The 15,540-nt window shown below is 37.8% G+C and overlaps 1 protein-coding gene across 2 annotated transcripts in view; it reads right to left on the bottom strand.

The window, feature by feature from the left end:
* Positions 1–3,260: 3,260 nt before the first annotated feature.
* NELL2 (neural EGFL like 2) overlaps positions 3,261–15,540 on the bottom strand; it is a 312,605-nt gene continuing 300,325 nt past the window's right edge. For both annotated transcript variants that reach the window (XM_084876648.1, XM_084876647.1), the window contains exons 20-21: positions 14,218–14,442; positions 3,261–3,983 (exon numbers count right to left, since the gene is read on the bottom strand). In XM_084876648.1, the coding sequence (XP_084732774.1) occupies positions 3,933–3,983; positions 14,218–14,442 (276 nt within the window). In that variant the 3' untranslated portion in view covers positions 3,261–3,932. The remainder of the gene's footprint in view (positions 3,984–14,217; positions 14,443–15,540) is intronic.

The raw sequence follows: 15,540 nt of genomic DNA, 5'->3' as shown, positions 1-15,540 counted from the left end.
CAACTCAGATGATCATATTGAAATCTCCCCAAATGGTCCTATTCTTGGACAATTTAGTTTGCTACAGTTCCAGAGCCACTACAGTTCAAAGCATCCCTGCCTTTCTACCGGCAGGTCTATTAAGTAAGGGCAATTACTCTGCAAGGAGGTGACAAATCCTTTATGGAAGATATTGAATTCTAGGTCAGAAAACAGTACATTGTCATGAAAGTTCAGGAAGAACACAATGAGCCAACCTCACTGTACGGGACCACCGCAAAGGGGACCATCAGGCTCCACAGTGAATGCGGGGCATACAGAGCACAGTGTTCACTTACTGCCTTCGGCATCCTTTCGGCAGGACTCTCTCAGAGCTCAGTCTACTGCTGCATCACTAATGTTCACATTTAAAAACCTAAGGTTTGCTAAAAGAAAAAGAAAAGAAAAGAAAAAGCTGTTCTTATCAATGCTTAGTGCTAGAGCACCAGGACTTGAAGGTGCTGCTGACCTTCAGAGGAATTCCTAAGTAGGCAGCAATGTTGACTTTGATAGCTGAGGTAATGCTTAGTGAATTGAAGCTTATTTTTTATTCAGCACATGTCACCTCAGCATTGTTCAACTGGATAACCTCTGCTACTCCAGTACTCAGAGTATTGGTTGCTGTTTTAGAGCTGTAATATACCATTCATTATGTGTGTGTGTGTGATATATATATAATTGATTTCAGGGAGATGGAGAGATATAAATATCAATGATGAAATAGATCATTGATATGCTGCCTCCTACATGGCCTCTACTGGGGATTGAGCCCACAACCCAAGCATATGCAGACTGGGAATGGAACCTTGACCTCCTAACTCATAGGTCAATGCTCAACTACCAAGTCACATCAGCCAGGCCCGTTTATTTTTTAAAGGCAATTATAGGGGATCTCAACTTTGGTTATAGTTAACCAAGTTATTGGGGGGATGAACGGAGTTCCATGATATTGCAGTGTAATCAGACAAATCCATCATTCTCTTTAACAGTGCAAAAGGTAAAGGGAAGAAGCAATATGGCAGTCTTTTGAAAGAGAGACATGGGTTACCATATATGAATTATCAAAGAATCACAATTCAATGTTTTTATTCAGAGAGGGAAATAAAAGAAATATAATAAACACTGTCTCAAGCAAGGGCTGCTCTTAAAAGAGCCAAGTACCCTCAAATTAAATTCATGCTTCTTAGCTCTCATTTTCCCATAACACTGGCATAATTCAACTATGGCATTTTGCCAATTACCTCCAGAGTAAAAAATAGGGTACTAACCACCTCTTTTTCAAGGAACAAAGTTTTTAAGAAGCAATTGATTACTCCTTGTCGGGATAAACAGTAATTCTGCCGGGAATCTATTATTTATGGGATAAACCTTGAAGGGAAAAAAATTCAATCTAAGCACATTTATTGCTTTAATGGTCCTTCGAAGAACATAATCTTATATTCTTCTTTCTCTTTTCTTCTCAGTGTTATGAGAGTTTATTTTCTTTTAGCAGTCTATAGAAATAAAGGTCTGCAAACCACAAAAGTGCTCAGAGCCTTACAAAGATTTATAATGCACTGATAATATGCAATTTCAGCCTTACTTCTTCTTTCAAAAGGCATATATATATATATGAATATATATAACTATATGGATGTAGATAATGAATGTGTGTGTGTGTGTGTTTGTGTACTATTTCTTGATCCCCTCATAAATGCAAACATATATTAATTTTCAGGAAAATTTAATATGAAATTTCAAACCTATATACAAAAATAATAATCACATGGGAAAACTTTAAATTAATACCCTCTTGGAGAGTATTGCTATTTACCATAGTAAATAACAGGTGATAAAATAAATCTTACACTCTGCTGAAATTTAAAATTTTTATATATAAAAAGGCTGAAGAAAAAATTCATTTATGATAAATTTAGGGAATATAGAGACATATTTGAGTTCACACATTCAATGACTATTATACATGCCAAAGTATTAAGATATTTATAAATTATCCTTCAGCTCAGCTCATGTCAGATTGTTCCCATAGCAATGGAGAAGGGATAGTTAAATGTCACTTTACCATTTCTATAGCCTGGGTTTGTCATATCCTATCCATTTCCATTAAAGAAAAATTCTCTCCCATCTGGTGTGGCTCAGTGGTTGAGTGTTGAACTATAAAATAGGAGGTCACAGTTCAATTCCTGGGCAGTGCACAGGCCTGGGTGTCAGGCTTCATCCCCAGTAAGAGGCATGCAGGAGGCAGCCAATGTTTCTCTCTCTCTCTCTCTCTCTCTCTCTCTCTCTCTCTCTCTCTGCTCCCTCCCTCTCCCTTCTTCTCTGAAATTAATAAAAATATATTTTAAAAAGAAAAAGTCTATGCTACTAAAATTATTTGATAATATTTTTATTTCCTTTCACCCTAAAGCAATACATGAATAGGGCAATATTGTGTATCAGGCAGTTTACTTCTTTCTTCCTGAGATTCTAGTACATCAACAATTTAACATGTAATTTAATAATTCCTCCTCACATTGGGATTCTTTACATTTTTATATTCAAGTGTGAATGACCAATTTTTGAAGACCTTCCCAACCCTCTCCTCTCCCCTCCTCCCCTCCTCTTTTCCTCTCCTCTTCTCCTGTGTGTATCAGTTAGAGACCTGGCAGGAAGCAGATGGCAGACTCAAGCATGCCAATTTACCAGAGTTTAATAAAAGGACCATTTGTAAAGATGTGACAGAAAATAAGAAACCAACAGGAAATAGAGCAGGTACCTCCTGAGGACAAAAACAGCCAGCCTTGTTCTGATTCCTAAGCCACAGGAAGCAAATGGAAGTGATCAGACCCGGAAGAGGGCAGCTGAATAAAGAGGGGCACCTGTCAGGGGGTGCCGCCTTCAGTAAGGTGACACAGCTACTCATGAGAGTGATCTGACGGGAAGACAGCCTGCAGACTAAATACCCAGACTTGACCTCCTTCTGATATCCCACCAGTGGTCTTCCCTGGTCAAACCAAACTAGGATCCAGAGGACAAAAGAACTTATTCATATGGTCTCGACAGATCAGAGCAGAAAAGATGACTAGAGAAGTAGAATAAAGTCATTCATTCCACCCCTACAGAGGTGTATAAGTTAGTGAAAATCACCTTTCAGTTTGCAAATGGCATGGTGGGAGTTTCATCAGGAGAACTAGAGAGCAATCTGTATGTTAACGAATCCGTGGGAAAAAGGCACACGTTAAACAAGACACTGGGACACATGATAAGGTAAGAGAAATATTTATTTACTTCCGCACAAGAACGAGCTTATACTGAACAAATTCAACCAAATAATATGAAGTGCATTAAAACAAGGAAATAGGGCTGACTTTTCCTGTTAGAAAATATTAAGTAACCATGCCTGTGCATTATTTTTATCATTACAATAACTTGTGTCAGGTTGCTTTTCATAGTGTATACTGTACATAACACGTTATAGCTTCTTGCTTTTGCTTCTGAAAATATAATTCATTCACTGCCTGGCATTTTATTTTTGGCAGTGAGGACCCTAACTGATTCATGAAGATTCTGATCTAGAGAAACATTTTCTGCACCAGTGAAGCTAGATGCTTTCAGAGCTCTGCCAGGTCCAAGCTGCATATCCAGGGGTCATGAAGTCACGGTATGTGTTCCATACCCATTCTTCCACACGGTGATGTTAGATACAGCAGAGGCAGAATTCTGGCCTAGTTTTGCCCCAAGAATTTTCCTTTTGTGATTTTTCTCAAGCTCCACAAATTTCATAATTGAAAGTTCACTCAGCTATTAACAAAGCTGCACTTAGCTGCCCGCAAATCATCCATGTTAAGGTTTAACTTTTTTATTTTTTTAATTTTTTTGGTCTTTTTAATGAAAGAACATTCTTTGAACAGCAAGCTCCCGTGAGACAGTCAACTTCACAGTTCCTGAAGGCACTGTGGATCCACTGAGCAACAGATGTGGCCATTCTAAAAAAGGGGGGAGGGGGAAAGAAAGCACAATATGAATGTTTAAGCCATTAGTAAATGCTCACACTTATTGATTGGTACACACAAACATAATTGTATGCTTTATTTATTATTTCTGTACCACTAGAAGTTCAATGGCCCAATCATTTTCCATGTATGTACTATAGTAGAACTAATTATATCCAGTTACTTGTGGCAAATTATAGGCTAGCTTTATTTACCCCAAGGCATTCCTCTCAGGTCACATTTATCCTTTTATTTATTTACTAGAGTTCCATTGCACAAGATTCATGCACTGGAGGTGGGGGGCCCTCAGCCCCGCCTGCGCCCTCTTGCAGTCCGGGACCCCTCACTCCTTACTGCCTGCCTGCCTGCCTGAGGCAGAGCGGGGAGAGGGTCCCACAACCTTTGCTGTTCTCGCCAACTGTGAGCCTGGCTTCTGGCTGAGCGGCACTCAACCTGTGGGAGCGCACTGACCACTAGGGGGCAGCTCCTGCATTGAGTGTCTGCCCCTGGTGGTCAGCGTGCATCATAGCGACTGGTTGTTCTGCTTTTTGGTCGATTTGCTTATTAGCCTTTTATTACATAGGATTCACAAAATAGGTATTGGTATCTAGAGCCCTAGATATACTGAAGAATAAAGCAGACATGCTCACTACCTTCACAGGGCAGGGTTTCTAGTTTTCTGAGGGGGAAGGAAACTACTAAGTACCAAGCAAGTATACAATAAAAAGTTATGAACAGTGCTAGAAAAGAAACAATCTAGCTGGTACCATGAGAGTGATTCAAGATTAGCTACTAAATTGAGTGGTGAGGGGAGACCTCTCTGTATAAGTGATATTTAAGCCAGAACCTCAAGACAGCTATGTGAAAAGGTAGGCCAAAAGCACAGGGAATGTGATGAATAAGGCTTTGATGTGAAGAGTTCTGTGTAGGTAAGAAACTGAAAAAGCCCTGGGTGAGAATTTTAAACTGGTGAAGAAAACAATGTAGAAATGAAGTTAGAAAAATGGGCAAGGCAAGGAAGGACTAAAATGCTTAATTAGTTTTTATAACAAAACTAGAGGCCCAGTGTACAAAATTTGTGCACGGAGTGGGAGTGTGTCCCTCAGCCCAGCCAGCACCCTCTCCAATCTGGGACTCCTTATAATAATAATGTAGTATATTATAAAACAGAAAAAAAAATCCTATCTTATTCTTTTTATTTAATTTTTTTTTCAATTACAGTTGACATACAATATTATATTAGCTTCAGGTGTACAAGTCAGTGATTAGACATTATATAACTTCCTAAGTCATCCTGATAAATCTCATACCCATCTGACACCATACATAGTTATTACAATAGTAATATAACTATATTCCATATGCTGTACTTTACAGCACCATGACTATTTTGCATCCATCAATTTGTACTCCTTGAGAGCTTGTTTGGAGCTTCTAGCAGAGGGGCACCTTGACTGAAGACTGTCAGGTCCTCTCCTCTGGGGTGAAGGTCATCCTTTTTTACTATGAAGCATGCAGCTTAGGGAGGGATGCACATGGACTGGTGAGGGAGGAGGGAGACACCGGCCTAGCCAGCCAGATCAGCTGAATCAACCCTTGCAATCAATGGGTTGATAGATGTCACAGCCAGATCACTCTCACATCTCAATTTGTACTTCTAAATCCCTTCACCTTTTTCACCCAGCCTCCCTCACTCCCCTCCCATCTGGCAACCATCAGTTTGTTCCCTGTATCTATGAGTCTGTTTCTATTCTATTCATTTGTGTAGTTTGTTTTTTAGATTCCACATATAAGTGAAATCATATGGTAACTATCTTTCTCTCCCTGACTTATTTCATTTAGCATGATTCACTCTAGGTCCACCCACATGATCCCAAATGCTTAAGATTTCATTCTTTTTTTATGGCTAACAAACAGACAAATGGATTTTTAAAAATTGTGGTACATATACACGATGGAATTGTAGCTTATTTTTTAAATTCCTTGCACCTCAACTAGCTAACAAACAATGATGATTAACACTGCCACTACAATTGTAAAGTAATAATATCCCTCTACTGCATCCGCGCATACTCTGTCAGACACTTTGCCTAGCACTTCAAACACATTGCCAACCTCGCAGCATCCCCAGTAGGTTCACTATTAATAGATGTTTAAGATTCAGAAGCTGAAGTTTAGAAAGCTTAAATATCATATCCAACATCACACAGCTAATAAATGGGATAGCTGAAATAGAAATTCAGGTTACTCTGACTCTAAAACTCATCCTCTAGTCGATATTTTCTCTCAAGAATTGACTATAGAGCACTGAAAATGTATTATACCTTACTATGATAAAATCAAAAGTGTCTGTTCCTGCAAGATAAAAAGTAGAAAGGATTTTGATATTTTAGGCTTTGTTGAAGCACCAAATGAGAAAAAATCCAGTATTTATCCAAGAAGATTATCCATTTCACCTCATCCTCTCCCATTACAAATTGTTATTAAGCAGAGCTCTTTTTTTTTCCCCACACCAAGAAACCTACAGGGCTGCTTCATTAAGCAGAGCTCTTATTCTCACAGCAAGAGAGAGTCTCAGCCATCTCTTGAGTCTCTAGTGGCATTATGAAGAGACTTTTTGACCGTAACCTGGTTACATGCCCTTTCCCAACCCAGTGACCCAATAAAAGGAGGGTTGTCCTAGTGCCTGAGAGTATCAGTTTCTAAAAGTGTATGGCTTTTGAGCTTTTGAGCATTGAGTTAGGGATTTTCTAGAACCTTTTGCCATTGAGTATGGACATAGCACTAGAATCCTATACTAAAGAAACCATTGCTATGGTTGTCACAAACATGTTTTTAAAAAGGGACTTTATATTTTTCAAAATTTCCAGGAATATTTTACTTATTCCATATCAATATATTCTGCTATAACAAGATATTCTTCAAACCATATCACTGGACTCTCATCAAGTTCATACATGAAGGATAGTAATTATGTTAATAAAATATCCCATGGAGGTTCTGGTTTCCGTAATGGCATAGTTGCTTATAAAAGACTAACCCTCTGATAGGTAACTATAAAGTCTAGAAAAATATAAAAATAACTATTTGAAGCAATGGAGCGTGACAAATACAGGCAGACACAGAGGGCTTCAATCTTTGAAAGGAGGGAAATGTACTGTGAGAGATTTATTTTTATTTGGCATTTCCCCGTAAGGTTCTGCCTGGACTGTGTCTTAGGATAGCTGTGACTCACTCAAAAAGCCACCATCTGATAGGCCCCAGAAGCCAGAGAATAATTTTTAGGGCTATTGGACTACCTGGAAATTCAAGAGAAAATATTTAGAAAAAAGGCATCAGAATATGAACTTCCCTCAAACCTTTGGCTGATTTTGGGTGTCTGAGAAGACTAAATAAATAGTCATAGTTTGAAGGTTGAAAGATTTGAGCAGAAATTTCAGGTGCTGATTTATCAACAAGGCAAGCTTTCTATTAAAAGCCCACAAGGGCCATGATAGGAGCAAACAATGTTTCGTGATTAAGAGATTCAATTTAGAACACGGTAAATCTGGATTAGTTCCACTTATCCAGTCAGTATAAATCCAAGCTTCCTTAAATGCAAGGTGAGTGGCCAGTAGTTTGCAACTTGCTAAAACAAAAACAGTCTTTGGAGGAAACTAATAGAACATAAGTCCTATATCATAAATTATCCATGATTTCCAATAAGCCTCAGCAATTATTAGACATGTAAAGAAAAATGGGAAAAGGTGACTCCTAATTAAGAGAAAAAGTTGTAAATAGAAATTACTTAAAGATAATCCAGATGGTCTAATTAGCAGGCAAAGACTGGAAAGTATCTATTATAAATGTCTCTTATAAAGATGGTCATAATGAAAAAAACACACATGGTAAATCTTAACAGAGAAATGAACCTTTAAATAGAATTAAATGGACATTTTAAAACTTTACAGTGCAATATCTGAAATAAGTGAAAAATCTGAAATACTGGATGCATTTAACAGGTTATAGATGACAAAAGGAACATCATAAAATTTGAAGACTAAACAGTAGAAATTATCTAGTCCCCAAAACAAAGATAAAAATATCTAAATAAATATAGACCCTCAGTGACCTTCAGGACAGTCTTAAGCCCCAGAAGAATAAAAGGGAGAATATGTGGCAGACAAAATATGCAATTTCCAAAATATATAAAGAACTCATAAAATTCAACACCAAACAACTCAATCAAAGAGTGTGCTGAGGACCTGAAAATACACCTCTCCCAAGAAGGCATTTGAACATCCCATAGATATATGAAAAAAATGTTCAACCTCACTAGCAATTAGGACAGTACAAATCAAACTACAATGAGATAACATCTCACATAACAAAACAAGCAATAACAAGTGTTGGAGAGGTTGTGGGAAAAAAAGGGAACCCTCATGCACTGCCGGAGGGAATACAGACTGGTGTACACATTATGGAAAGCAGTCTGGCGATTCCTCAAAAAACTAAGAATAGAGTTACCTACCATATGACCTCTTTTGGGCATATACCTGGAAAACTCGAAATCATATATTTGCAAAGATATATGTTCATTGCAGGACTATCATAATGACCAAAACATGGACACAACCAAATTGCCCTGTGATAGAGGCCTGAATAAAGAAGATGTGGTACGTATATACAGTGGAATACTACCCAGCCATAAGAAAGGATGAAATAGCACCATCTGCAATAACGTGGATGGAACTTGAGAACATTATGCTAAGAACCATATGATTTCACTCATATGTGGGATATAAAACTGAAATTTATGAACACAAACAGCAGTGTGGTGTTGCCAGACCAAAGGGGATGAGGAGAGTAGGGTCCTAAAATAAGGTGACAGGAGATTTGACTTTGGGTGGTGAGCACACGGTGCAATATACAGATCTTGTAACAGAGAAACCCACACCTGAAACCTGTATGATTATGTGGACCAAAGCCTCCCCAATAAATCTATAATAATAAAAGTGTAATATGCTAATTAGATCGGACATACTTCTGGATGACCTTCCAGACAAAGTCCAGGTTTTGAGGGAAGCCTGGGTCCCAGGTACTAGAGGAAAGTTGGAGCCAGCAGCTGGGGAAGAAAGGCCTACTCTTGAACAAATGTCATGCTTTGGGCCTCTAGATTAATAATAAAGTCCTATATAATAAAAGCCTAATATGCAAATTGACCGAACGATGGAATGAAAGGCAGAACAACCAGTCACTATGATGCACACAGACCACCAGAGGGCAGATACTCAAGGCAGGAACTTCCCCCAGCCTGCAGGCCCCAGACCAGCCAAGGGGGGCACCAGTGGGCTCCCCTGCCCCAATCGCCCCACCAGTCACCCCACAGATTGGCCCTGACCTTGGGCCAGGCCTAATAACCCTATCTTTGCATGAATTTCATGCACTGGGATTCTAGTAAAATAATCTATAATAATAAAAGTTGTAATATGCTAATTAGACCAGACAGCCAAACAACCTTCCGGATGACCTTCTGGATAAAGCTGGGACTGTGAGCACTGAGGCATGCTGCCATGGGGGCTGCGAGGGCAGAGCCCCTTGCAAAAATTTTGTGCATTGGGCCTCTTGTAAATAAATAAAAAGGAAGTATTGCATACAGGAAAAAACACAAATGATAGCTGGAGCCTCATCAGAAAACATGGAGACCAGAAAGCAATAGAGAATCACCTTTGTGATGGGAACAAACTGTCAATTCTGAAGCCTAAATTTAGTAAAAATAATAATAATAATAATAGCTTAAAAAATAAAAGACATTTTTAAATAAGTGTAAGAGAAAGAAACATCGATGTGAGAGAGACACACCAATTGTTTGCCTCTCTTCCATTCCCTGACCTGGGACAAGACAGCCTGCAATGGATTTATGCGCCCTTGATAAAAATTGATCCTGCCACTTTTCAATCCATAGGCCAATACTCTAACCCTGAACCAAAATGGCTAGGGCTAACCATTTTTTGATTGGGCATTTTGATTTCGTCCTTGATTCTACATAACAATGCTATGAGGTGAATATTCTCTGAGGTGAATATTCTCATGCATATAGCTTGTTGCATACTTTAGATTATTTCTTTAGTTTTGATTCACAAAACTGGTATTAATAGGCAAAAGATAGTTGTGTGGGAACAGGGAGCTGGCAAAGAGATGTATGTGTGGGTTGTTGACCTGTATTTTTCAATGTCCCTAACAGTGCCTAAGAATTACAATGGCAGTCTGATTCCAGTACATTTCTGTCAGCACTGGAAATCACTGTGACATTTTTTTTTAATGGGAAAATAATGATTCATTATTTTAGTTTACTTTGGTTTCAACTATTTAAAGGTCAAAAGATTTCATTTTTAATATTTCTATTTTTTAATGAATTGTTTATTCATCCATTGCTGATTTATTTAATGGGAAAATAAGTGTTACTAATTTTTATGTTTTTAACCTAATAAAGAAATCATATCTGCTGAAAATATTTTTCCAGACTCCAGTTTTAACTTTCTGTTTTTTGCTAATTTTGTTTATCTGCAGAAGCCCTAACTTTTCTTTGAGGTATATTTTATCACTTAGAAGTTAGCAAAGGAATTTCCCTTCTACAATTTTGATAAATATTTAATCATATTTTGTTTAGACTTCCATTTAATATTTAATATTTCTTCCACACAGAATTTGTTTTGATATACAACATAATAGCATATAAAATAACTTTCCTAAAATTGTTGTTCAGTCACTCAACTATGTATAGAATACTCATTTCTTTCTCTATTAATTTTCTAAGCTCTCCTGATCATCTCTTAAAGTCTTCATTATAATGCTGCCTACTTATGGGATATTTGTTTCCATAGACAGATCTAGTTATCTATTCCAATGTTACTACAGAGGTCCACCTTCAAAACTTTAAGTTTGCTGTTTCTGATAGATGAAGGCAACATCTAGGAAGTTAGGAAGTTCATTCTTATACCTCTATTTTTTTTCTAATATCTCAATAATTTTAGTATTACACCTAGATTCTCCCTAAAAGTTAAAAGTGCCTACTGGTTTATCATTTCCAAAGTGTCCTGCTCAGTGTTTATTTATTAGAGGAAATGACCCTCTAATCTCTTCTCTCTCTCCTTTTTCTCAAGGATACAGCTCTCTTTTGTTTGGAATCCAAAGCATAATTGCCTGAAAGCACACTGACCCATCCTAAGATAGGCATTAATTAGATTTAGGAAAGCAACCTTAGTAACTCATTTTTGACCCAGGAGAGGGTGGAGAAAACTTCTGAGTGGAAAAAACAGTTTTTAACCTAAGTAAATTAATTTTGAAGAGATTTTTAAATGGAGAAGAGAAAAATTGTTCCCTATTCCATCCCACTAACTCCTAACTCCTCAGGTCTCATCTCCAATGTCACTTCCTTAGAAAGTAACTGGTTCACGTGTTGTACAGCCTCTCAGCCCAGTGCCCCTTTCTTCAGAGCATCCATCATAGTTTTTAATGTCTTGATCTGTCTCATGACTTAATTAAGTCTATTTATTCCACTATCAACAATAACAGTCAATATTTATTGAGTGTTGACCCTGATTCCAGACACTGCATGCACCTCCAGACCTGTCCTTTCCAGTGGAAGGCTGTGTGATGACAGACACGTTCTCGATATGTGCTGTCTAATATGATGGCCACCAGCCACATGAAGCTATTAAGCAGTTGAAATGTGGCTAGATAACTGAGAAATTGAATTTTAATTTATTTAATTTTAATTAAGTTACATAGCCACATGTAACTACTGACTACTGTATTAGACAGACAGCTCTAAACAATAACAAGTTAGTCAATATGCTGAAACCAGTTTGGCTCAGTGGATAGAACATCGGCCTGCAGACTGAAAGGTCCTGGGTTCGATTCCTGTCAAGGGCATGTACCTTGGTTGCAGGTACATCCCCAGAGGGGGTGTACAAGAGGCAGCTGATCCATGTTTCTCTCTCATCGATGTTTCTAATTCTCTATCCCTCTCTCTTCCTCTCTCTGAAAAAAATCAATAAAAAATATTTTTAAGAAAAGAAGTTAGGCAATAATTTCCAGGAATGATCATGTCTATATTTGCTTATCATTCTAGCCCTGCTACTAGCACAATACCCCATGCAAGTTATATCTATTGACTTAAATGAATAACCCAGAGGAGGGTAGGTAAGTAAAAACGGGGCCCTGAAAACACCAAATTATAAAGAATGCTCACCTCCAGCACAATATCTGGAGGCTGTTTTACATAAATTTTATTTTTAAAAGAACACAAACTAAATAAAATAAAAATAAGTATTTGGGATAAATTTGGTAAAGTTGAACACATATATTCTTGCAACTCATATTTAATAAGAAGGGGGAAAAAAACAGCATGAATTAGTAACTTCTGGGAATCAGCACTTACCTGACAAAAATGAGTTTAATGCCAAAATACATTTCTTGAATAAATTCTTACCATGAGCCAAAAAAATCCTAGTAGTTGTTTATAAGGCAGTGAATGACAAGCTCATTCATGCTCTTTGCCACAGAAACACGTTTTTTTTCTGCCTATTCCTGAATGCATTTTTCTTATTGGAAGCACCTGTCTGAGCCATATTTATGTGTTTTTCTCTCTCTATCTGGTATACATTTTTGTTGTCATTTCTCAGAACAGATTAAGAGAATAAGGGGACTCAATCTATTTGGTAATTAAATGTCAGAATGTATTTCCCTATTGGTCACTAATGCTTAAGTTTCTAGATATGAACTGTTAAATTACTCATATTAAATATATATATATATATATATATATATATATATATATATATATATATATATATATATATATATTAACTGCCAATACCGGTTTGGCTCAGTGGATAGAGCGTCGGTCTGAGGACTGAAAGGTCCCAGGTTCAATTCCGGTCAAGGGCATATACATTGGTTGCAGGCATATCCCCAGTGTGGGGTGCGCACGAGGCAGCTGGTCAATGATTCTCTCTCATTGACGTTTCTAGCTATCTATCCCTCTCCCTTCCTCTCTGTGAAAAATCAATAAAATATATATTAAATAAATAAATAAATAAAATAAACTGCATTGCATATATATTATTAGTAACTTTTTAGCAGTAGTAACTTTCAAATTGGACAATGTACCTTCAGAAAACAGCATTAAATGTTCACTCAGAAAGCTCTGCTTGACTGACAAATTGTGTGACTGAAAGAGCTAGAAATTTGGGGTTAAAATAGAAAATAATTTCTCCAGACTTAACGTATTTTACATTTCTTTGTCCTGTGACATCAGGCCAGGCTAGAGAGAATTTGTACTAAGTGAATCTGAATTAAATTGCTCTATGAAAAATTATTTTTAAATGGAAATAGTCACTTCAACAACCAGAGTGGTTGTAGATATCTGACTGTGCTACGCCAAGAAAAATCAGACATCTTTGCTTTCTTGTTACTATTAAGCCTTCCAGATTTTTTACTTAGTCTTAGTGTTCATTCCAAAATTATGACTACGAAGATCAATGACTTCTAAATCAAATGTCTGTACAATCATCAGAGAAGAATGCTTCTACGTTTGTCACCATCTATGCGCTCTACAGACTATGTCTGCGTCTTCTGCATGTTTGCTCCTGCAGAATAAACACAACGCTCTCTTTCCTTATGATAAGAAGGGAAATCTTTGTAAGGATTTTTGTCCAGCTGTAGGAATAAAACATGGTAAATAACAGACCTTAAAATAACAGCTCAATGTAACTAATCACCACAAACCAAGAAATATGCCCATTTTGCCTTATTGATTTCCACTGTGGAAAATGCAATATATCTACTTTGTTGATACATCTTACAAACCTCATAAAAGGACCAGATAAAAATCAGTAAAATAATGTGTTCTAGTATGAAAGAAGTAACATGAGGTTTGGTGTTGTAGGGTGTTTTTGTTTGTTTGTTTTTGTTTGTTTAAGTGTGTGTGCAGTTAGATACTTTAGGACAATTTAAGTAAGTGGTTTCTGTTCTGGTTGTTCTTTCTGTGCCTCCTGCTCCATGTCCGTGTATCCTTGAAGGATGTACACGACCTTCAGCCTTGGAACTAACAAAGCTGATTCCACCTCTCCTGGAACAGCAAATAGGAAATGGAATACGTCCCCCTGGCCAGGCTATGCCATTCTTGTCTCTGAGCTTGGGGCTTGGCTGGCCAGGAGCTCCCTGCCGGGAGGGAACGGCTTACCTTGCACTGGCAGAGAGTGCACTCCGTGCCATGTTTGATCCACGAGGAGCCAGTGAAGCGCACCATATTCACCTCGTCCAGGCAGGTTTTGGTGATGTCATTGCGAATGGTGTCGGCCTGGCAAGGGTCGGTGACACAGCGCGGGCAGCACTCACCCTCTGGGAGCACGCTGAATTCACATTCCACCTCCGGGCAAGGCAGGGGCCAGCAGTCCACTTCCCCTTGCTGCAAGGAAAGCAGAGGTGCCAGGGCGGAGGGGCAGGGGCGGCGGGCAGGGGCGGAGGCAGGAGGGAGGGAGGCAGCATGGTGTTTACTGAACACGCAATTGACCCGAGGACACGTATGCTCCGACCTCCCTGGCCCAGCATCGTGCGCTCAGCGCCAGGAGGCCTGCCTGCAGCTGAATTTTAAACTGGCCTTCCTCCATTAAACAAGAACAACAATAAAACAAAACCAAAACCCATTCTCTTCAAACAATCAAATTTGCATGCCCCTATCTTCCCCATGAAAAAGGAGAACTATATATTATGGAAAAGGTTTTTATTAGATTTTTGCCTATGCCATCCTTTTTTAAAAAATTCTTTTGATATTTCCCCCCTCACTTCACATTTATTCCCTCCTGCATAAAAGAAAATGCTATTAATTTATGAGAAAATAAACTGAAATATGTAAGAAATATGACAGTTTTTCTTGTTTGTTTATATCTTTCTCAGTATGGAGGGGCCTAATTAGGAACTGGTTTTAGTTGTTTTTATTCCACCTGGGAAAGTTGTATGAATTGGTTCTTTCTAAAATATAGTTCGTACCTGTTTCTTATTTTCTCCATAATTCTGAATCTCCTGGTTTTGGAGATGAAAGCAGCCTTCAGGCACAGAAGCTGACCTTGTTCTCTCAATTGATTTTTTTTTGAGTTGAAAGTATAAAAAGAAAGCACTACCTTAAAAATATCCTCACATAAATAGAAAGAAAACAATCCATAACTTATATGTAGCATCTGTGAAACTTTCTCCCATAAAGACACATAGACCAAAGTTTCCTTTTTCATTCGCACCACTAGAAAGAAACAAGAAATTTGGTCAAGTGGAAAAAAAAAAAGTAAGACTGGTGTTTTCTTTATCATGTCTAGATTTTCTTTTTGACCTATCATTTCCAGTAGAAGTTTCATAAATATATACAGACATTCAATTATAACATTCAAGTAAGTATTTATAATATACCCATATTATGTCTAAAACTGGGTGCCACCTAAATAGCATTGACAGTAACCATCTTTAGAAGGAATAAGTGTTTTTTGTTTGTTTGTTTATTTTTTAAGTCTCAGTA

This window comes from Pipistrellus hanaki (genome assembly GCF_964339955.1).
Source record: "Pipistrellus hanaki genome assembly, chromosome: 3".
NCBI classification, from domain to species: Eukaryota; Metazoa; Chordata; class Mammalia; order Chiroptera; family Vespertilionidae; genus Pipistrellus; species Pipistrellus hanaki.
Note: the sequence above shows the minus strand (reverse complement) of the source record. Positions and strands in the feature narration are given on the sequence as shown.